The following is a 22111-nucleotide window of genomic DNA, read 5'->3' as shown; positions in this document are numbered from 1 at the left end:
TTTATTTGTGGCGACATTTGAAAGCTCATGTGTACGGAACCGCGGTACAAAATGCAACGTCTTCGCGCCCGTATTGTGTAAGGCTGTGAGACAGTGAACAATTCTCCAGGGGTAAGCAATCCTCCAGAGACATCTGGGCTTGAGAGATTTAACACGACGGTGAATTGATGTATGTAATCTTACTATAAGGGAGGACATTTTGAACATTTCATTTAGAAAACTGTTGCATACAGTAACCAAGAAAGTATGTTGGATATTTCATGTAAGAAAACGTTTCGTGTAACGCTGGTAGGTTCTGTTGCTGCTATTCTCCATGGTTTACGAGATTATGAAGAGAAGTAAATAATAAGCACAAATATGGAAATAAAGCGTTTCCAGACCCATTTTCACACGACATATTTTCTACCTCTACGTGTGAGGAATACCTTTTTGTTATACACTGTATAAGAGGAGAACTAATGGAAGACAGGAAGATCACATTATAAGAAATGAAGCAACAACGTGCATATCATAATGCATGCGAAAGGCTAGTCGAGGCCTGTATAAAGGATAAGTTATCAAAATGCTGATGATGGCGATGAATCAGTCGTAAAACTTAAAAAAAAAAAAGAATATTCAGAGGGGTTTTCCGCCAGGCAGATATTTCATATTTAAGCGATTAAGTTGCATATATATGGGAAAGTGAATGGCTCGAATCAGTTTCAGTACCTTTCTTTAAAGAATGCGTAAATTGTAGCAGTGGGTATCCAGAGACGTAATATATATGTGAGATTAAAAAACTGAATTATAACAATAGCAATCGTTTACTAAGGTTTGATTTAAACCAGTTACTATATTTTAATTCAACGTGGGAGAGTAACTAAACTTTCTCACAGGTAGTATGCCATAAACAGTCTACTATTACGTCTATCATTTTTGATGATGATTTCCTGAAGCTGGAGATGTTTATAGGCACGTACGACGTTGTTGCGCCGAAGACTGGTTTAATGCTGCTCTGCTGCAGGCTAGTCTATCTTATCCAAGTCTCGTTGTCTCTGCGTGCATACCACAAACTACGTTCTTTGGAAACTCCTTACTGTATTCGAGTCTTGGTCTTCCTTTATAATTTTTATCGCCCACACTTCACTCCATAGCCAAACTGACAATTCCTTCCTGCCTCAGAAAGTGTCCTATCATCCGATTCCTCATTTTAGTGAAATTGTGCCACAAATTTGTTTTCCCCAATTTGATTCAGTACCTCCTCATTTGTTATTCGGTCTAGCTGTCTGATCTTAAGCATCCTTCTAAAGCACCACATTTCAAAAGATTCTGGTCTCTTTTCGTCTTAACTGCTAATCGTCCAAGTTTCCCTTCCGCAAAGGTTACACACCTGACAAATACCTTCACAAAGTACTTACTATTGTTTAAATTTATATTCGATGTCAACAAATTCCTCTTTTACAGAAATGCTTTCCTTGCTATTGCAAGTCTACATTTTGCATCTTCCCTACTTCGGCCACATCGGTTATTTTGTTGCCCAGATCACAATACTCAACTACTACTTTTAATGTCTCAGCATCGCCTGATTTAACTCGACTATATTACATTAACCTCGTTTGACTTTTGTCGATGTTTATCTTACGATCTCTTTTCGAGACACTGTCCGTTTCCCTCAAATGTTCTTTCCAAGTCTTTTGATGTCTCTGACAGAACAACAATGTAATCAGCAAGCCGCAAAGTTCTTATTTCTTCTTTCTGAACTTTAATTTCCTTTCCAAATTTCTCCTTGGTTTACAGCTTGCTCAATGTACCAGTTTACCTTTTTATCAGTAAACAATTCGTGTCAGTTTTTTGCAAATATGAGTTATTAAAATGATCTTCGGCGGTACTCGCACCTTTCAGCATCTGGCTTTTTTGGAATTGGAATTATTACATTGTTCCTGGAGTCTGAGGATAGTTGATCTGCCTCAAGCATTTTGCACATCGGATGGAATAGTTTTGCAATGACTGACTCTCCTAAGGATCTCAAAAGTCCTGAGAGAAAGTCTTTTACTCCAGGGGTCTCGTTTCCACTTACGTCTTTCAGAGCTCTGTCAAAGTCATTTCGCAGGGTCTTATCTCCCACATGACCTTAACCTGTATTCTCTCGTCTTTCTATAATCTGGCCTTCAACTTCGTTTGTCTCGTACAGGCCCACTACATATTACTTCCACCTTTTCAACTTTCCCTTCTTCGCATAGAACTGGCTTGCCGTATGAGTTTTTGATATTGAAACATCTGCAAAGTACCCTTCCATTTTCCTATAGGTGGCATCTGTCTGTCCCGTTGTTACATTGCCTCTTCAGCCTTGGGTGTTGTGTGATGTCCTTAGGTTAGTTAGGTTTAAGTAGTTCTAAGTTCTAGGGGACCGATGACCATAGATGTTAAGTCCCATAGTGCTCAGAGCCATATGAACCATTTTTTCTTCAGCCTTGCATTTACCCTCTAGCCATTCCTGCGCACCCATTTTACACTTTCACTCAATCTCATTTCTAGACATCTGTATTCCCTTTTCCCTTCATTATTTGCTGCACTTTTATGTTTTCGCCTTGCGTGTATCGTAACTGCTGTAATTTTATGTTGGCTAGTGCTTCGCCATTGTTTCTCTATCGAGTTCTGTTAAACAGTACACATTAACAGTGGTCTCACTTGATTATAAGTATGTTGAAAATTATCTGTAATTCCTTTCAAGGAATGTATTGCATATTATTAACGAGACTCGGTTATATTTGTGACTGGGTGTTAATAGAAGAATAAAGTATTGTAAATATAAAGTATTTTGTTTTTTCTTGGTCATATTTACTGTAGTAGAAACAGTTGCATACATAGTTCGTGTTACCATAATCTGACGTAGGCGCATACAATATTCTTATTTCGATGACCTGATTAGCGACAAGTGGGTGCTTCATGAATGTCGTGTCCTAACTATACGAAAGTTTCGTCCATTAGAAAGTCATCATGGGACTCAACTATTTCACAATTATGTTAACCTAGATAGTTTTCTATCCTGTCATTAACGTGTAGAAAAATAGTGGAAAACGTATACCTAATCTGGTATACGCTGAAGGAGGACGACGCCCACAATGGCTCGAAAAATAGCCAGAGTTACATTAGAGTCCACACTGCAGTACTTGCACAGTTCACAGAAGAAGGAATTGCATGCCTCCAACGGCGCTGTTATTGAGAGATTTTGAAGTAACACTACATGAAACGAACTCATTAAGCAGATACCTGGACGTTTTCCGTAGTTTCACGCTCACGTGTGGTAATTGGTGTATTGTTAAATAATGGACACAACAGACGAAAGTGTTTCTATTACATTAATTTTTATTTGCTTACGTGAATTGGAGTCATGGTGTAAAATCTAGTGGAGAATCTAAAAAGACAAACATAATTCACAGAAGAATGTTATGTCTCAGTGAAGAACATACTATCTCTTGTAGTTCACTGTACAGGATGCAGCGACAAATTGTCTGTGCTTCTGCTAATGCACCCAAGTCCGGTACGCCGATGCCCATTACACTTTGACAACAGCTTTGCCCAGATTCTCGCCTTGCAGCATACCGACAAACGCTTTAGGAGTGTTCTGGAAGCCGTCGGTGACAGTCTCGTGGTACTTGATCTTCCCCTCCCTGATCCACTGCGCGAGCTGCGAGATGCCCTCATCCCAGCGGTCGTGCCACCGGCTGTACATGAATCCCTCCAAGCGGAGCTGCCTGAAGACGGCCGCGTGCTGGATGATGGTTGCCTTCGGGAGGTCGGCCGAGTTGTAGCCAGTGATGGCGCCGCAGATGGAGACGCGACCCCACATGCGCATGCTGTTGATGACCGCGCTGCTCAGCTCGCCGCCCACGTTGTCGAAGTAGACGTCGACGCCGTCTGGCGCCACGCGCTTCAGCGCCTCTTTGGCGTCAGTCGTCTTGTAGTTGAACGCGTGGTGGAAGCCCAGCTCCTCTTTCAGCCACTTCACCTGCAAAAGAGAGGCCATTCACACTGAAGCGCCATAGAAACTGGTACATGCATGTGTATTCAAGTACGGGGATATGTAAACAGGCAGAATACGGCGGTGCGGTCGACAGCGCCTATGTAAGACAACCAGTGTCTGGTGCAGTTGTTGGATCAGTTACTGCTGCTACAATGGCAGGTTATCAAGATTTAGGTGAGTTTGAAAGTGGTGTTATCGAAACATCATCGATGTGGGCTTTCGGAATCAAAGGCCCACTCGTGTACTGTTGATGACTACCAGACAAAGCTTTACGCCTCACCTGGGCCGGTCAACACTGACATTCGACTGCTGATGACTGGAAACATGTTGCCTGGTCGGACGAGTTTCGTTTCAAATGGTTCAAATGGCTCTGAGCACTATGGGACTCAACTGCTGAGGTCATAAGTCCCCTAGAACTTAGAAATACTTAAACCTAACTAACCTAAGGACAACACACACGTCCATGCCCGAGGCAGGACTCGAACCTGCGACCGTAGCGGTCGCGCGGTTCCGGACTGTAGCGCCAGAACCGCTCGGCCACCAGCGGCCGGCAGTCTCGTTTCAAATTGTATCGAGCGGATGGACGTGTACGGGTATGGGGACAACGTCATAAATCGATCGACCCTGCATGTCAGCAGGGGACTGTACTGGAGGCTCTGTAATGGCGTGGGGCGTGTGCAGTTGGAGTGACATGGGACCTCTGGTACGCCTAGGTACGACTCTGACAGGTGACGCGTACGTAAACATCCTGTCTGGTCACCTGCGTCTATTCGTGTCCATTGCGCATTCCGACGGACTGGGCAATTCCAGCAGGACAAGGCGACACCCGACTCGTCCAGAATTGCTACAGAGTGGCTCCAGGAGCACTCTTCTGAGTTTAAACAGTTCCGCCCCAGGCATGAACATTATTGAGCAAATCCGGGATGCTTTGCAACATTCTGTTAAGAAGAGATCTCCGCTCCTTTGTACTCTTACGAGTTAGTGGACAGCCTGCAGGATTCGTGGTGTCAGTTCCCTACAGCACAACTTCAGACATTAGTCGAGTCTATGCCACGTCGTGTTGTGGCACTTCTGCGTGGTCGCGGTGGCCCTACACGATATTAGGCCGATGTACCATTTTCTTTGGTTTTTCAGTGTATTTTACTACAAGAAGAAGTTTTGACGTTGTATAAATAATTAAGTTTTCGTTTTTCTTTCGTTTTTCCAGCTCATTCCGAATGACCAGCTTTCCTACCAATACAATACGACCAACACTTTTCCTTTGCGCTGCGTATTGTAAAAACTTTTAATATAAATCACATTTGCATGCTGTATGTTTACTACACTACTGGCGACCCTACCGCAGCTTCGCACGCGGAGTATTATATATCTGCGGCTGGACGACTTCTATGGCGTAACGGTAATTTAATAAATTATACGTACGAACTCTCCTAGTCAATCAGTCTGTTTATAAGTGAATACCGTATCACGGTCCCTGCAGTAGTTTCAGAGATCAGCCTTCACATACGGACAGAAAAAGGCGCGGAAGGGTGATGCGGGGGTGGGGGAGGGGGGCGGCGGACGATGATGACGTCGACTGTAATTGAAGACTTCGACTGTAAACAATGGTAAAAGACAGTCGATGAGGAAAAGATTTATTGAATGCAAACATGGAAGATGATAAGCTTTATTCATATTGTTGATAGTTCCACGTAAACCGAGATATGGCAGTTCAGTCTCAGATTTCGAATTCACTCTAATGGCGAATTTGTCAGGATGTGTGTATGTGTACTGAGGTGACAAAAGTCATCGGATAACTTCTACTCGTGTCGGACCTCCTTTTGCACGGAGTAGTGCGGCAACTCGACCTGGCATGAAGTCCCAGGCAGAAATAGTGAAATACATCGATATCTTACACCATTTTATAACTAATTAAATGCAATGTGTTTCTTCTCCAAAACTGAGTAGAGATAACTTGCAGATATCACTCAATAGTTAGTCTAAACTTCTTTTACCTTTTTCTTTCTTTCTGGCTTTCTCTAGCGCGAGGTATAATAATTCAATGACCTGCAACAACAAGATTCCTTGCTAGCTGCATATTAAACTGAACGGAATTTATTTTAACGTGGGGTAATAGAGGACTCAAGTTTATCTCTCGTGAAACTTGATCAAACGCTTTACCCAGATAGAAAACATTATATCGTCATTGAAATATTTAAGGAAATTGCACCAGCTAAGAATACAGGGAAAAGATTAATATCGAGTTGGGAAGAAGGATGTACAAGGGTAACGAATACGTACAGGGACAATTGTAATCCTTATTTTTGCTTTAGTAGATGTGTCATTAAGTCTTCTGAAGCTGGAGATGTTATTCAGTTCTCTAATGTAATGATGGAGGTTATTCGAGAGTCGGGTTCTTGCTACTGAGAAGGACTTCGAGAAAGTGGCTGAACTATGAAGTGGGTCAGTAAGGATTTTGCTCTCTAGGCAACGGGTATTTCTGCTATTTCATTCAGACAAGAGCATTAAGGTCAAGGAGAGATATGAAGGTCAGTGGACGTTGATAAGACAGCAGAGAAGATAGACCGTATGGAAATCTCTGCGCTTGTCCGCACGCAGCCGGGATAGCTGAGCATATGATGGTGAAATACCATCAAAGAATAGAATATCATACACATAGCGAACACAGGAATTCGTAACCACTTCCAGGCGCCGTGACGTTCCCTGAGCAAGACCTTGCAGGATAACATCGCTGAAGTCAATAATTGGAAGTATAGGTGTTTGCACAACTTCTTTTTCAGGTAAAGAGAGAAGAACTTTTTATATTTTCGTATGGCACGGAGATATAGTGATGTCTTTTTGCACATTGCAGTTATGCGCTCTTTTCAGGTTAGATTTTCATCTATTTTTCACTCGTAGACGTTTTTCTGAGATAGAGAAGTTGATATTTTTCCCATTTTGGATCAAAGACGGTAGGGATTCTCGATATTTCCGGTTAATCAGCCTAGAATGACCAACCAGTACCGCTTGGGTTTTGGATGCTGTATTTTGCGCCCATTTTGATAATTTACACAAGTTAGTATTGAGGAGCTCGATAGCTGTTTTCGGGTTTATTGGTTTTGCATTTATATACAATACACACGGTATTTGCATTAGGACAAAACTGACGACGCATCATTGATATACAATGAAAAGAGTATAGGACCTAATACCGAATCCGGCGACGCCCGATACTGCCTGCCTCCATCGTGGTTTTATGGTTCCGGACATGACTCATTGTTGCTGAGACTTCATGAATGAACGAAATCTCTAGCTTGAGGGACACCGTTCTCATATTCACAGTTATCTGACAACGTATTTCCGCTTAGTATGTAAAAGAACATTTAGAAACAAAATTAGGGTAAGGAGTAGCAAGCGTTCTCGGGAAGAGCTTACAGAAAAATAATTTCGGAAATTCAAGGGCCCAAGAAATGTTTGATCATCAATCAATTTCCTGAAAGATACGTTCTTTGGTCCATACACAGAACTGTCGAAATGACTGAGATAACGATTGTGATTTATTGAGTAGGTGCTTATGCATGTCCTGTGTTGTTAATTGCGGTATTAACTAACTCCAGAATGGTCATAATTAGACCGCGGATTTTAGGTAAAAACCTATTTTGTTCCTGAGTTCCTATTTGCATAAAAATTTGTACTTATGCGTTTCATAACTATTTACACTTAATAGCGTTAATTCTATAGGACCTAAAAAAGTCTATTTCGACGTTAGTGCCTATTTTTGCCTATTTCGGCTTTAATATCCTAAAAAGTGCCTATTTCATCATATAATACAGTGGCTCCAAGTTTTTCCACACTATACGACAGATGGAAAAAAATATTTTCTGCCCAGCGTGCAGCAAGGTGGCTAGTTGATATGCGCCCATGCTTCGTATTTGCCTAACACTTCGGTATTTTTTTATTTTTTTATATCACTATCCCTGTTAATACCAAATACTCTTTATAGGTTAGTTGATGTTTTTCTTAGACTTCTTATTTTCCTGTCACTTAGGATTCTTTTTTATTGCTATCCTTTAGTAATACGAAATACTCTTTATATGCGATTCTAAACTGCATTTCCCTTTTCTCTCGTATTAGGTTTCGAGTGTTAAAAAATCTCACTTAACTCAGCATGAAGATGGAATCGCACATAAAGCTAATGTTGAACGAAAGTCAAAATTGAAGCAAACTCTTTTAACCAATAAATCTGGTGAATCCTCCGAAAAAACAAGTTCTGCAGTGATTTGTGTAATGCACTTGCGGCAGCAAACATCCCCTTTCGGAAACTAGAGAACCCTATTTTCAGAGGTTTTCTTGGGAAGTGCTGCCATCAGTCTATTCCTGCAGAGTCCACTTTACGTAAGAATTATGTGGATTCAGCTTACAATGCTGCGTTGCACAGAATCCGAGAAGATGTTGGAGAATCTTGTATATGGATTTCTGTAGATGAAACTACTGACAGTCTTGGCCGTTACATTGCAAACCTGATTACTGGCAAGCTAGATCCAGATGCTCCATCCAGGGCTCGTTTGACTTACTCAAAACAGCTTGCAAAAACTAACCAACAAACAACAGCACAGTTTGTGAACAATGGGCTTAAGGTGCTATACCCAAACGGAGTGGATGAGAATAAGGTGCTTCTGGCCGTCACTGATGCTGCTGCATATATGATAGCAGCGTTTCAACTATTAAAAGTATTCTACCCATTGATGCTGCACGTAACTTGTGTAGTGCATGGGATCAACCGCATAGCAGAGCAAGTAGGGCTACATTTTCCTAAAGTAAATAAAGTAATATCTAAGGTGAAGAAAATTTTTGTTAAGGCACCATCAAGAATACAGGCATTCAAAGAACTGCTTCCAGATGTCCCATTGCCGCCAGAGCCTGTTGTCACCCGCTGGGGCACGTGGCTGATAGCAGCAGAATACTACAGTACGCATCTCTCAGCTGTCCAGAAGATGGTTGAAAATATACCGGAGGATGCTGCATGCGTAACTGCAGCAATGGAGTTACTCAAAGATTTTTCTTTAAAACGGGACTTATCTTACATCAGGGCCCTACTACACATTTATGGCAAGAATAATTTCACAATTAGAAGGCTCAGGGAGACCTATCTACGACAATATTTCTTTGCTTGAAGAAGTCAAAATGAAAATTAATGAAGCGCCAGGTGAAGTAGGGGAAAAAGACGGGCAAAAGTGCAAACGGTTTTGCAGAAGAACACTGGCCTGAAGGAGTTGTGTGCAGCTGCCGACATAGTGGAAAATCCAGCACTCCTGACTGCAGCATTCCTGTCCAACATGTGCCGAAAATGAAGTACACTCCTGGCACATCTGTTGATGTAGAAGTTCTTTTTCAACGTATAAATTGATTCTGACTGACAAGCGCCACAGTTTTTCACTAGAAAACCTAGAAAAGATTTTGGTTATTTATTGTGAAGCCAACTATGGTCAGAATATGTGAAACTACGAATGTATTAATTAAACCATTGCCACATCTTTTTTACGGAGTTCTTTATCTTGCAGGAACTAAAAAATATTTGGAGTTATGTTCAACATTAATGTTGTAGATTGCTGTGCTCTGTAACTGTGTAAATATTCATTCTCCTTGTTTTAATGACGAATAAGATGTTCATACTGTCAACACCGTGTATTTTAATTTATTTTTATTTTCTCTGCATCATTTTTATTAGAGCTCATTTTAGGTTTTATATAGCCTAAATGAACTACTGAAGGAGCCTATTTTAGGTGCCTAAAACACACTTTTTTGCGACCTAAAAATCCGTGGTCTAGTCATAATACACATACCGTTTTCGCGACTCATGATACTTTTACCGACTGTGCGTTGTCATAGTTACATGATGTTTTAAACATTGATATATTAAAAACAGCTTCTTTACAGGATATTTGCTACATGAAATTGGCTCTGCTTGCGAAATACGAGAGGCCGATGAAAATAATTCTGCTGTATCATCCATCACAAAACCGTTACAAACCACCGAGAACATTTCCCAAACTTTAGATGAAAGCAAGTTACACATGATATGGGAATAGTGCGATTGTGCAACCAGACACCAGATGATTAGTACAGAAAAAATTTCTGTGTCACTATCTGCATCTCATTCAGTATTAAATTTCTGTTTTGTAGAGCATTTTAGTAAATCCTGCAATGAATATAAACAACAGTTTTGTACATATTTGATACGACAGCCTTACAATGACATGCCGGTATGGGTCTTCTACATCAGTAGTCGAGCAGGCGGTAGCTGGCTAGCACCTTTGTGGTGAAAAACGATTTGCAAACTTCAAGTTAGACTATTAACAAAGTGAATAAGAAAGAGAATTTGAGTGGGGTGCAGTTTATAGCCAGCATATGTTATCCTTATACCCTGACTTGCTATTAAAATCTCTCATTCGAAAATACGGAGTGAAGATGCTGTATGAAATTCATCATCATCCATTCATCAAATAGATATCCTGTACATGTTCACTGAAGAGAAGTGACTATGAACGCATCCCGAGTTTCACTCTCTTTTCTGTTTTTCATATACGTCTTTACTGACAATAATACGAGTACAGATCGAAGGCTTCACCCTCCCAGCATTCCTTATAGCAGCCAATCACTCAATACAGTTCTGTATGTGTGACACACCACACAAACAGCCAAGAATGTTGCACTGAACACCGTACGTCAACTTAAATATTGTAGTCAATGCACACACACACATTGTCTGACAAGCATCCAGAAGGAGAGAAAGAAACGGAACGTAACTTCACGGGCTGAGAAAGTATGTGATATTATTTAAGCGATTAAAAAATCGTCTCAGCTCTACGAATAACTTGGCTGTATGAGCCTACTTATTAGTATGACTTTGAAACTTTCCTCTCCCTCCTTCCCCCCTCCCCCCTTCAGCTTAGAAGCGAGCACTGTTTCAGTTGGGTAGTGTGTCATAAAATCGTTGAATCGTTCCCTGAGGCAAGCTTGCCCACAATCTCCTTTTAACTGGTCCTTGTTATCCTTGATTCTCGCGCTATGTCGATGTTGACCTTTGAGCTAGTTCCCCAAATGTTCTGTCAGGGACAGATTAGGAAATCTCGCTGGTCATGGGCATACCTCAGTATGACATTGACGTTCATAGAGACACATACCATGATTGAACGGGCACGGTGCTGTTGAAATTTGGCACCACAATACTATAGGATGAGAGGTAGCATACAACGACATATGATGTCTTTGACATACCACTGTCCCGCCGAAGTTCCCTCAATCAATACCAGGCATGATCTGTAGTCATACCCGATGGCTCGCCACACCATGACATCACAAGTAACACTGCCAGGCCTCTCCATAACATCAAAAGAATGGAACCTCTCCGCCATTAACGCCAATGATGCTCGTCCGGGGTAGATCAGAACCGTGATTCACTGCTGAACAGATTGGAATACCATTCAGCAGACTACGCTTCGCAGCCGAGGAGCCATTCCAAACGTATCCGTTTGTGTTGTGGTCTTAACGTCAGGGCATGCGTGAGACGGTAACTGCCTAGTCTGGCTGTTGGTAATCTCCAACCAATGGTGCAGGATGATACAGAATGTCGCAGGGAGTCCATTACTTGGTCTCAGATGGTAGGCGAAGATGTGAAGGGATTATGATGTGGTTGGTGCACAGTGCGGCATCCCTCCGTTGTAGTGGTCAGATATTGTAAACCAGCATCTTCACAATGAGAGTGGCTGAGCTCACGTTTACATTTAGTCCAACATTAAGCCACTGTCACATCCGAAAACCCCACAAACCCAAATATTACCTCATTCGACCAGCCCGACATACAGAGACCCACAAAGAGGCTCCTTTCAGGCACACATATCTACACCGACATCTGTCAGGTGCTGATAACGCTGTCTCATACATGTACTTTACATCTCCGTGTCCTTCACTCGTCATCTGATTCTGTTTTATACAATACCTGGCCTGGTAACAACACGAAACATACGCGTCACGAATGCTGTCAAATGGATGCTTTGCCTGTCAAAGAGAAAAGGAGCTCTCATCAGTTACACACCCGACAACAGCGTGTACGTGTACAAAGTTACGGTGATATCTACCAGTCCTTCTGGATGCTTCACTTTTTTTCGTCAGTGTATGCTCTACACCTGCATCTAGACACTCCGCAATCCGCCATAAATACCACTGCTAGTCATTCCCTTCCCTGTTCCATTTACAAATAGGCGAGGGTAAAACGACTGTCTATAAGCCTCTGCGGCCGAAGTGGCCGAGCGGTTCTAGGCGCTTCAGCCTGGAACTGCGCGACCGCTAAGGTCGCAGGTTCGAATCCTGCCTCGGGCATGGATGTGTGTGATGTCCTTAGGTTAGTTAGGTTTACGTAGTTCTAAGTTCTAGGGGACTGATGACCTCAGATGTTAGGTCCCATAGTGCTCAGAGCCATTTGAACCATATAAGCCTCTGTATGAGCCCTGATTTCTCGTATCTTATCTTCGTCGTCCTTACGCTCAGTGTATGCTGTAAGCAGTAGAATCGTTCAGCAGTCAGCTCCAAATGCCGGTTCTCTAAAATGTCTTAATACTGTTCCTCGAAAACAATGTAACCTTACTTCAGGGATTCCTATTTGAGCTCCTGTAGCATGTCCGTAACACTACCAGTCGAACATGTCAGTAACAAATCTAACAGTCCGCCTTAAAATTGCTTTGATGTCTTCCTTTAATACGACCTGATATGGATCCCAAACACAGGAGCAGTACTCAAGAATAGGTCGCGTTAGTGTCCTATATGCAGAGTCCTCTGCAGATTAACCGCACTTTCCTTTCATTTCTACTTCGTACATCTCTTGACTGTATAGGAACCTGAACAAGTGTCACAGAGTTGATGAGACCATTTTGTGATAGCTTCTAACGGGTCATAAGTGCCGAAATCCAAAATGGAAATACTGTCTTACCTTAGCGTCTGATCCAGCGAAGCCGATAACGGTGCACCCCTTGAGACGTGCTATCTGTCCCACTATGGAGCCCACAGCGCCTGCCGCCCCGCTGACCACGGCAATCTCTCCCGGTTTGGGGTGGCAGATCTCCAGGAAGCCGAAGTAGGCAGTGATGCCGGGCATGCCCAGCACTCCGAGGGACAGGGAGAGCGGCAGCCGCCCCAGGTCCGGCACCAGCATGGGCGGCGACAGCAGGTAGGGCGTGTCCGGCCCCACGTCGGCCACGGTGCGGTCGCGCCAGCCCCAGTAGCCCACTACGTGCCGCCCCACGGGGAAGCCCGCGGCACGGCTCTCCACGATGCGGGCCACCTGTTGGCAGCGATTGACACGATTCTCTGCAAGGCCTGATATTTTCCATTCTACATTCGAAACCTTTAAGTCGAACTGTGGTTTATGGTAAAATGAAGCCTGACTGTACTACAAAGATTTAGTGGACTGTATGTGATGTCTGTTCTTTCAATGATACCCGAAAGAGCAGACACCATATTTGATCCAGCAGCCATTACGAATTAATACACAACGAAATCACAGACCTGGCTGCGAGAAGGCATTAACTCAAATCGATGGGGAAAGTTGAAAATTTGTGCTAGACTGGGACTCGAAAGCTGGTTCTCTGCTTACTGGACGGATGCTTTGAACTTTACACCTTCCGGTCACATTGGTCAGCGCAACTGCACGGGCTACCCTAACACGCCTACTGTCAGATCCAAATTCTCAACTTATCCACGCACTACAAATGTAGCTTAGTAAGCTCGTGACCCAGTTTCGAATCCCAGCCCGTTACAAATTTTCAAATTTCTACATTGATGTCAATCAATATCGTGGTCGCAGCCAAGATCTGCAATTTCTTTAGGTATTAACACGTAATGGCTGCTGGATCGAAAACTGCGCCTGTCCTTTCAGACATCTCCGGAAGAAATTAAGGCGATATTGCCAATGACCTCTTCAGTGCAGATGTACAGCTTACGGGAATCGGTGAAATGCCACTAGTAGTGAGGATAATTGAGATGGGACACTGTATTTGTAGTGTGTGGGTAGGCTGAGAATTTGGGTGTGACGGGAGGCATACTAGGGTAGTCTGTGCAGCTGCAATGAGCCCTGTGTCCAGATGGCTCAGTGGTCGGAGAGTCTGCCTAGTAAGCTGAAGGCCCGGGTTCAAATCACTGTTCGCCAATCGATTTCAATAAATTCCCCCTTCGCAGCCAAAGTTTGTAATTCCTTTGCGTATTTAGTGGTCCATTATTGTTGTGGTCCTCAGTCGGAAGTATGATTTGATGCAGCTCTCCATGAGAGTCTACCCTGCACATATCTCTTCTTCATGTCAGCACAACTACTGCAACCTACGTGCTACATTCATTTGTGCCTGCTACAATTGCCTCCCCCCCCCCCCCGTCCCCCCCTCACACACACAAAGACACAATATGTGGCGTTTGCCACATTTCAGATCACGTTTCATCACGCAGTATATGAAGGCTCACGCTGCCGTAATTTAGTGAGCAGGCAAGATCATACACCACCCCACCCCAACAAGTAACAGGTGGCCAGAAAGCGTGATAATGACGCAGTATTGCGTTGCTTCGTGTATAGAGAGCAGCGATTCACCTGCTAGGCTGGTCGCTAAGATTTGTATTCTCTATATCTAATGTTTAACTGTTGAGATCACGGAACTTTTCTCAGTTTACAGACCACATGTCCTGTGCGTGCACTTTATGTGTCTTTAACGCAGTGGCTGACAGTTTCCCACACCGTGGGCAGCGGCGTTGTTTGAACGCGGGACCACGGGCGTTTTGATTGCTAATCAAAGACGCCACTCCTAGACCACTGGCCAAGATATATATATATATATATATATATATATATATATATATATATATATATATATATATGGACACTTAGTAGACGTAGGAAAATACCAATGAACTGTATGGTTCTGATGAACAAAAAATGACATTAACAAATAAATTAATTTAACTTAACGACATAAGGATATAAGACATCCAATTTACGACAGCATCGTTTTTGCTGACTCAGGTACAAAATACCATAAACAAAAAAATTAATTACTTGTCACATAATCCTTTGAAATAATTAGTAACATACAAAGTATTTTAGTTTATACGAAATCATTTCAACTAGACCACTTAATTGTGATACACAGCTATTAATATTATTCTCACTCATCATCGTTTATCATCAAATTAAATAAATCAGCAGGAAAAAGATTTAAGTGAAATATCTGTTACAATGTCTAAAAAGATTTCTGTTTTTACTTTATAACAAATTACGGTCGCTTACACTCAACAATTCTGCAAAACTTTTTACTCTACCACTGCTCAAAAGTAAACAGTCCTTGTTACGAACCCAAGTGAGGTGAGTCAGCGGCTAGCGTACCAGACTCGCATTCGGGAGGACGTCGGTTCAAACCCGCGTCCGGCCATCCTGATTTAGGATTTTCCTAAATCACTTCAAGCAAATGCCGGGATGGTTCCTTTGATAGGGCACGGCCGACTTCCTTCTCCCTCCTTCCCTAACCCGATGGTATCGATTATATCTCTGTTTGGTCGCCTCCCGCAAATCAGCCAAGCAATTACGAAGCAAGTAGCTATAACAGGTTCATCGACTTCAACACACCACATCCTCTTTATTTTGCTTTCAGTGATATGCAGAAGCCGTGATAGCCCGATAGAAAGTCAGTGATTCTATTTACGTGTGTGTGTGTGTGTGTGTGTGTTCTTGCATACAGCGTTCTTGTAATAATGTGTCAGAGACATTGCAGTCTCTGACAATCAGTGCGTATTATTTTCAATGGGTTAGGCCGGTATTACACTATCAAATTTCTTTGTCCAAAATCTTTGTCCAATATCTTTGTCAAAGATATTTGATAGTGTAATACGGACTTTGTCAAATGTCATCCAATATTTGATCAAATCTAGGGCCTCGCTGTATATTTGATCAAAGAAAGCGCTTGTCTTCTGTTCACTGCAATGTGACATGTTACCACATGGAGCGCTAGCATCGCTGCAGCGTTCTGTCGTCTGTAGTGTTTTTATAACCATTGCCGGTAAATACCATTGGTGTGTGCCGACAACTACAAAATTAATAGAGATGTCTGAAGCTGATGAGGCGCTTTACAACGTGAGCCACCCTGAATACAAAAATAGATTAAGAAGATTGGAGACCTAACCTGACCTAACCTAACGCAAACTAACATAACCCTCTCCTGTAGCAAGGAATCGGCGTGTTATAGTGAGCCTGTCTTCTGAAGATGTAGCAGTTCTTAAGTGAATGTTGTGCTTTGTGATAGGAGGATACACTTCATTGAGCACATACAGAAATGTATGCTCATCCATTCTTAAGTAATTGATGTACGACTTGACGTCTTCCACTGTAAGCTCACGTAACAAGTTTTGTTGAATGCTTTTATCGTGTCGTCGTGAAACCCACGGCTTCACCCAGATTAGATTAGTTTTTCGTTCCATAGATCCGTGCTGAGGAGATCCTCGTGGATGTGGAACATGTCGATTTTTTTAAGCTGAAATAACAATACTAATAGTATGAATAAATACAATACATCATTTGTTTCTATTAAAAATTTCGCCAATGGAGTAGAAGGATTTGGCCAGTAGTAAGTCTTTCAGGCTCCTTTTAAACTGATCTTTATTTCTAACTAAATTTTTTGTGTTTGCTGGCAAATTATTGAACATGAGTGTTCCTGAGTAGTGGACCCCTTTTTGAACTAAAGTAAGTGCTTTTAAGTCCTTGTGCGGATCATTTTTGTTCCTGGTATTGTATGTATGAACTGAGTTGTTTGTTGGAAAAAGAGATATATTATTTACGACAAATTTCATTAAGAAGTAAATATACTGAGAGGCAGTAGTTAGTATACCCAGTTCTTTGAAGAGGTTTCTGCAGGAGGTCCGTGAATTTACTCCACAAATAATACGTATTACACGCTTTTGGACCTTGAAAACTTTTGTTTGACTTCAAGATTTACCCCCAAAATATTATCCCATATGACATTATGGAATGAAAGTATGCAAGCTTTTTCATTTTTATGTTGCCTATGTCTGCTAACACTCGAATTGCAAACACAGATTTGTTAAGGCCTTTCTGCAGTTCTGTGGTGTGCTCCCCCCAACTGAATTTATTATCAAGTTGTAATCCCAGGACTTTTAAGACTGTCAACCTCGTATGTATGGTTCCATTTTTTCCCCCCACTTCTTTTCCGCATGTGCACACAATGCCATTGGAGTACGTAGAACTGCTGCGGTTAAATAACAAGTTGTTGTCAGCCATCTTGAACTTTGACGAAAAATTTGATGACAGTGTAATACCCCTTCTAGCGCTACGTCAAAGATCTTTGTCAAATATATTAGACGGAATATTGGATCACATCTTTGATCAAATCTTTGACAAAGAAATTTGATAGTGTAATACCGGCCTTAGCAGTAAGGTGTATTACAGAAACTTTACCTGGGATCCAATCATGGTGCTGCCGACTTGGTGCTTGTCTTTAAGCGCCCTCTGGTACGGATCGACGCTGATGTAGACGGCCTCGACGAGAATCTGCCCATCGCGGAGGGGCGGCAGCTCTTCCTCCTGGATGCGGAAGTCCTCTATCCGGGGCTCCCCCTGGAATACGCGTGCGATCACGATCTTGCGCGCCTTCACCATGGCTGTCCGTGATGCACTGCGGGACCCCCCGCACGCAGTCGCTTATAAGCTGCGGCCGCCTCTCCTTGCGTAACTGTTGTCACTATCTGTGTTTCGTCCCAGGCACTAAGGTCGTGGCTCCCGCGCAGCTGAGTCACTGTTACTCTTTGGCGAGACTGCGAGTTTCAGCACCATCACGCATCTCCACATCCAGTCGAATAATTGTTTTCGTGATAACCTTATTGCACAACCTAATGAATAAACTTTACCACTTGGAAATGTAGGTAAAATTATTGTGACAAATACAAACTGGACTGTCATTGAAAGATATTGAACAGATTCCACCGTGGCTGTTGTTTACACGTATTTCGCTCTACAGGTCAATGGCGAGTGCTTTAGGTGTCACTGCGACTTAATATATGTTGTTTTTAACAGCGGATATGGCAGTCTTGAAAACGAGCAGGAGGAATGTTATATGCTTTTAGACGCGATAATATTAGTGATCCAGAACAAAAAAACTTGGTATGGACATAAGGCCTATTGCGAATGGTTTGCGAGGCATAACACGTTTAATATCACGTTTGTACGTTTTTCTTTAATAACTCGAATACCGCACATTCCAACGAAAACGTGTCTCAGTACACAATTAAACTAAATGAAATTTGCTACAAAAAATGGTCCTACTTATCTTTTGTCTAGGACTAACACTTTGCGCAAAGAAGTCGCAGGAATATTGAAAATCTTGCGCGACGCACGTGCATTGTAGCTTAGGTACTTTTTGTATGCCAGTTCGAGATAGTTTTCCGACTTGATAGACGACAAGCGTCCTGTATCAAAATGTTCGTCTCAACTTCCTATATATTACTGTGGAACATTGTAAACAATGACAATGAATAATACAGAAAATAAATAGAAATGTACGTTAATAGTGTTCTATCTCGGAAACCATTCGGAATAGGGCATATGTCCACATCATGTTTTTTGTTCAGAATCAGTAATGCTACCACCCGTCAAAACACGTACATTTCCTCCTGACTCATATCGTATACGTGCAGGCGTGAAATTTAAAGCAGAATGTTTACTGGATTCAGTAATGCTCATCGTAGATGCTACTGGAACCTTAAAAAACTACGGAAGTGAACACGTATGATGTTTAAAAACGTATTAATAGTTTCTACGATGACTATTACGATATTCAGTAAACATTCTGTTTCAAGATTGACTCTTGCTCGTTTTCAGAAGTGCCAAGTCTGCTGTTAAATAACCAGATACATTAAGACGTATTGGCACCTACAGTGCTTGAGAGCGGCTTGTAGGGCAGAAACTGACCAATGACGCACAATTAAATAAAATAAATACGTGTACAGCATTTTCCAACAAATGTACGGATGTGGTAAGCCATAGGTAGAAACTGGCTGCACATAAAACAGTACATGTAGTTCTGTACTGCGTCAGTGCTGTAGATTCTAACAACCCTACCACAACAAAGGTCAAAATTTAATAATGATTGTGGTGGTGCTCAGCTAAATACTGCATTTTCGGGCAACAACAAAGTTATTATGTGGCAGGTGTCATTAGAGCACAGTTATTAAAATCATTTCATGTAATAATGAATAAACTAGGCACTCATCGTTTCGTGTTTTCCACGCTGGTCTCGTTGTAAAATCATGGCTCAATCGTAGAAAATCTAGGTGGTGATGATTCCAAGCTTAGATGCAAAAAGGCCTAGGTTTTATTCTGCTATATTCAAAAGTTTTGTAGATGCGCTTCACAAACCATTCTTGAAGATTAAACATTTCAAAGTTAGCTCAATAGTGATGTAAAAAAAATAATCAGCACTCCGAATTTAAGTTACACTTCCTTTTAATTGCTTTTATTGCAATATCACGTAACATACAAAACATCACTTCACAATACAAAACATACTTGAAAACATCTTCCTCACTGTTAAAGTTCACATTTTATAATCTGACTACAATATACGTCTTTCCAACATGAGGTCCAAGACTTGACTTTTTCAAGGTCCGACTCTCTAACAACTACTAATAATCCCTTACGTGCCCAAAAATCAGAGTTACAAGTACGTCAAAGATCATAGTGAGAAAAGAAAGAATACACATAAGAATAATATCATTGCAATAAAACATATCGATGTATCACAAATGAAATCAAATCTGAATGTTGTCTCAGAAATATGTTATGTAGTTAACAGAAACACAGCAGAATATTACTAGTATCGAGAGGTTCAGGTGAGGTGCCGTGATGGTTACATAATTCAAGTACCATTACAAGATACAATCAGAAATTGGGCACGAGGGAAAATAAATAAATTAAGTAGAGTCTTTTAAATTCTTAGGTAAATATATTGATAAGAACCTCAGCTGAAATTCACAAGTTACTGGACTAAAAAGTAAAAGTTTTGAAACTTCTGCATTACGGATAATAAATAGACTTTACAGACGAAAATGCTAAACCATTGGCTTGGTTTTCCTGTTTTCATTCACTTACGTCTTATACCATTTTATTGTGGGGCAACTCCACTTGAGGAGAAAGTGTTTGTTAGGCAGAAGCTTGTAATAAGGATAATACGTACTGTTCACTCTAAAACATATACTAGACAGATGCTTAAACATAGTGGTTTTTGTTTTATGGGCATTGGGGCATGATCATGATTTATTTTTCTGTGTAACGTTTCGTCTTCCAATGCTGGAAACGTCATCAGAGGCTATAAAGATGCAGTCAACAGTACAAACCGAAACAAGCTCAGCAAGCAGAACTGTTATACGTATCCACGCAACGTTCGTTTCGTGACATCATTAGACCGCTGCCATGAAAGCTTGCATTGTGTGAGAGGTCCTTAAACAGTTGGGCTTCTGTACAACTGACATACAGTATATTTACTCCTTTATGGGGATTATTGTCAGGTATCAGTCGCAGCTGAAAAACAGCAGCAACATTAATAAATATAATACTAGAAAGAGAAATGAGTTACAGCATTCATCCCTCAACCTTTGTGCCACATAAAGTAGTGATGATGTATTCAGCCATTAAAATGTTTGAAAACTTACCAAGTGATGTGAACAACGTAATATGAGGCAATTTCAAAAAGCAAATATATGTGTGATTCTGATCTTTCAGACACGTCTAAAATAACAGACACCATTTTGATCCTGAAGCCACTATAAATGAAGACACAAAGAAAATGAAGACATCGGCTGTGAGTGAGCATTGATTTATATCAATGGGGCAAGTTAAAAACTTGTGCCAGACAGGGTTTCGAAATCGGGTCTCCTGCCAACTAGGCAGATGTGCTGACCATTACACAATCTGGACACAGTGGCCACCGCCACTGCACAGACTACCCTAGCATGCCTCCCGTTAGGCTAAAATCCTGAACTTACGTCACACAACCGCTCATTAGCCTCACCAGTTCTCATAAGAGGTCGGTATAGGGTGTGCACACCAAGGAAGAGAGACCACAGGTGTCAGAAGTGTCGGAAGTGACGATCTGGGAGTACTATAGAAGAATTGAGTTATTTACCAATTTTCGAAAGAATACTGAACGCATAAGATAGTAACGACATGTCAATGAGAAAATTCTGTTTCATGAAGTGCTGACAGAGTGAACTAATGCTGTGCAATCAATCGTAAGGCTGTGTGATAACAGCTGGTTCCAACAACAACAAACTGGAAGTAAGTGATAACTAAAGCAGTAAGAACTGTAGGTCTATTGATTCGATTAATCACTCACAATTGTAATAACTTCAAGAAAAGATTGGTGCACACAAGCTGAGCTCACCATCATTTTAAGGGTAACAAAGAACAGTTTTTACACATATGTTGTAAAGTAAATCTTCCCAGATAAAGAATTGGTAATTTCGGTGGTCAGAATTAAAATTTAGCATGTAGCAGGTTCTTTCAATAACATTTTATAGCAGTCAGAAAAATCATAGGAAAAGTTATCAAAACTCGTCGCACAAATCAACATTTTATCATTAATGTTCAAAAGTTCACAAACAGTTTAAAAAAGTAACATCACGCTATATGAGTTCACATGACAAGATTTTAACAGACGGAAGCATTATAACAGTTTATAACTAAAGGGCATATTTTGTAAGATGGCAAGAACTATGCCCCTTACATGGAGTCATTAAAGATCACCTAACTCAAATTGAGTGAGCAGTAGGGCTGAACAAAATGACTGACAAGGCACAATGCATCTTGTAGAGGGTATAGTATGGACGTAGTGGAATAATTAATGTCGGGTGATGGTTTTAAAGTAAGTCACACAACATGAAAACTTTGTGGAAACGAGTCGATTTACTGGATGCTAGTTTACCCCAGGGAAGCATCTAGAGTTAAGCGTGGCCGGCCAGGGGAGCGGCTAAGGGAAGCGACAATAGGCAGCTTAGGGTGGATCAAGCTCTGAGAAAGCAGTAAAGGTGCGC

The 22111-nt window shown here is 41.5% G+C and overlaps 1 protein-coding gene across 1 annotated transcript; it reads right to left on the bottom strand.

The window, feature by feature from the left end:
• Positions 1–3327: 3327 nt before the first annotated feature.
• LOC124804924 (prostaglandin reductase 1-like) lies at positions 3328–17715 on the bottom strand. The gene is made up of 3 exons (XM_047265300.1): positions 17484–17715; positions 12969–13319; positions 3328–3988 (listed from the first exon to the last, which is right to left on the bottom strand). The coding sequence occupies exons 1-3, from the start codon at positions 17682–17684 to the stop codon at positions 3536–3538; spliced, it is 1005 nt and encodes a 334-aa protein (XP_047121256.1). The 5' UTR covers positions 17685–17715; the 3' UTR covers positions 3328–3535.
• Positions 17716–22111: the final 4396 nt, after the last annotated feature.

The sequence above is a fragment of the Schistocerca piceifrons genome, chromosome 7 (assembly GCF_021461385.2).
Source record: "Schistocerca piceifrons isolate TAMUIC-IGC-003096 chromosome 7, iqSchPice1.1, whole genome shotgun sequence".
NCBI classification, from domain to species: Eukaryota; Metazoa; Arthropoda; class Insecta; order Orthoptera; family Acrididae; genus Schistocerca; species Schistocerca piceifrons.
The sequence above is the reverse complement of the archived record's forward strand: the minus strand, read 5'-3'. Positions and strand labels throughout refer to the sequence as shown.

Coding starts and splice junctions, on each gene's coding strand:
- LOC124804924 (XM_047265300.1), bottom strand. CDS start 17,684: ATGGTGAAGGCGCGCAAGATCGTGATCGCACGCGTATTCCAGGGGGAG. Junction 13,320..17,483: donor GCACCATGATTGGATCCCAG/GTAAAGTTTCTG, acceptor CGCTGCCAACAG/GTGGCCCGCATCGTGGAGAG. Junction 3,989..12,968: donor TCGCTGGATCAGACGCTAAG/GTAAGACAGTAT, acceptor TCTCTTTTGCAG/GTGAAGTGGCTGAAAGAGGA.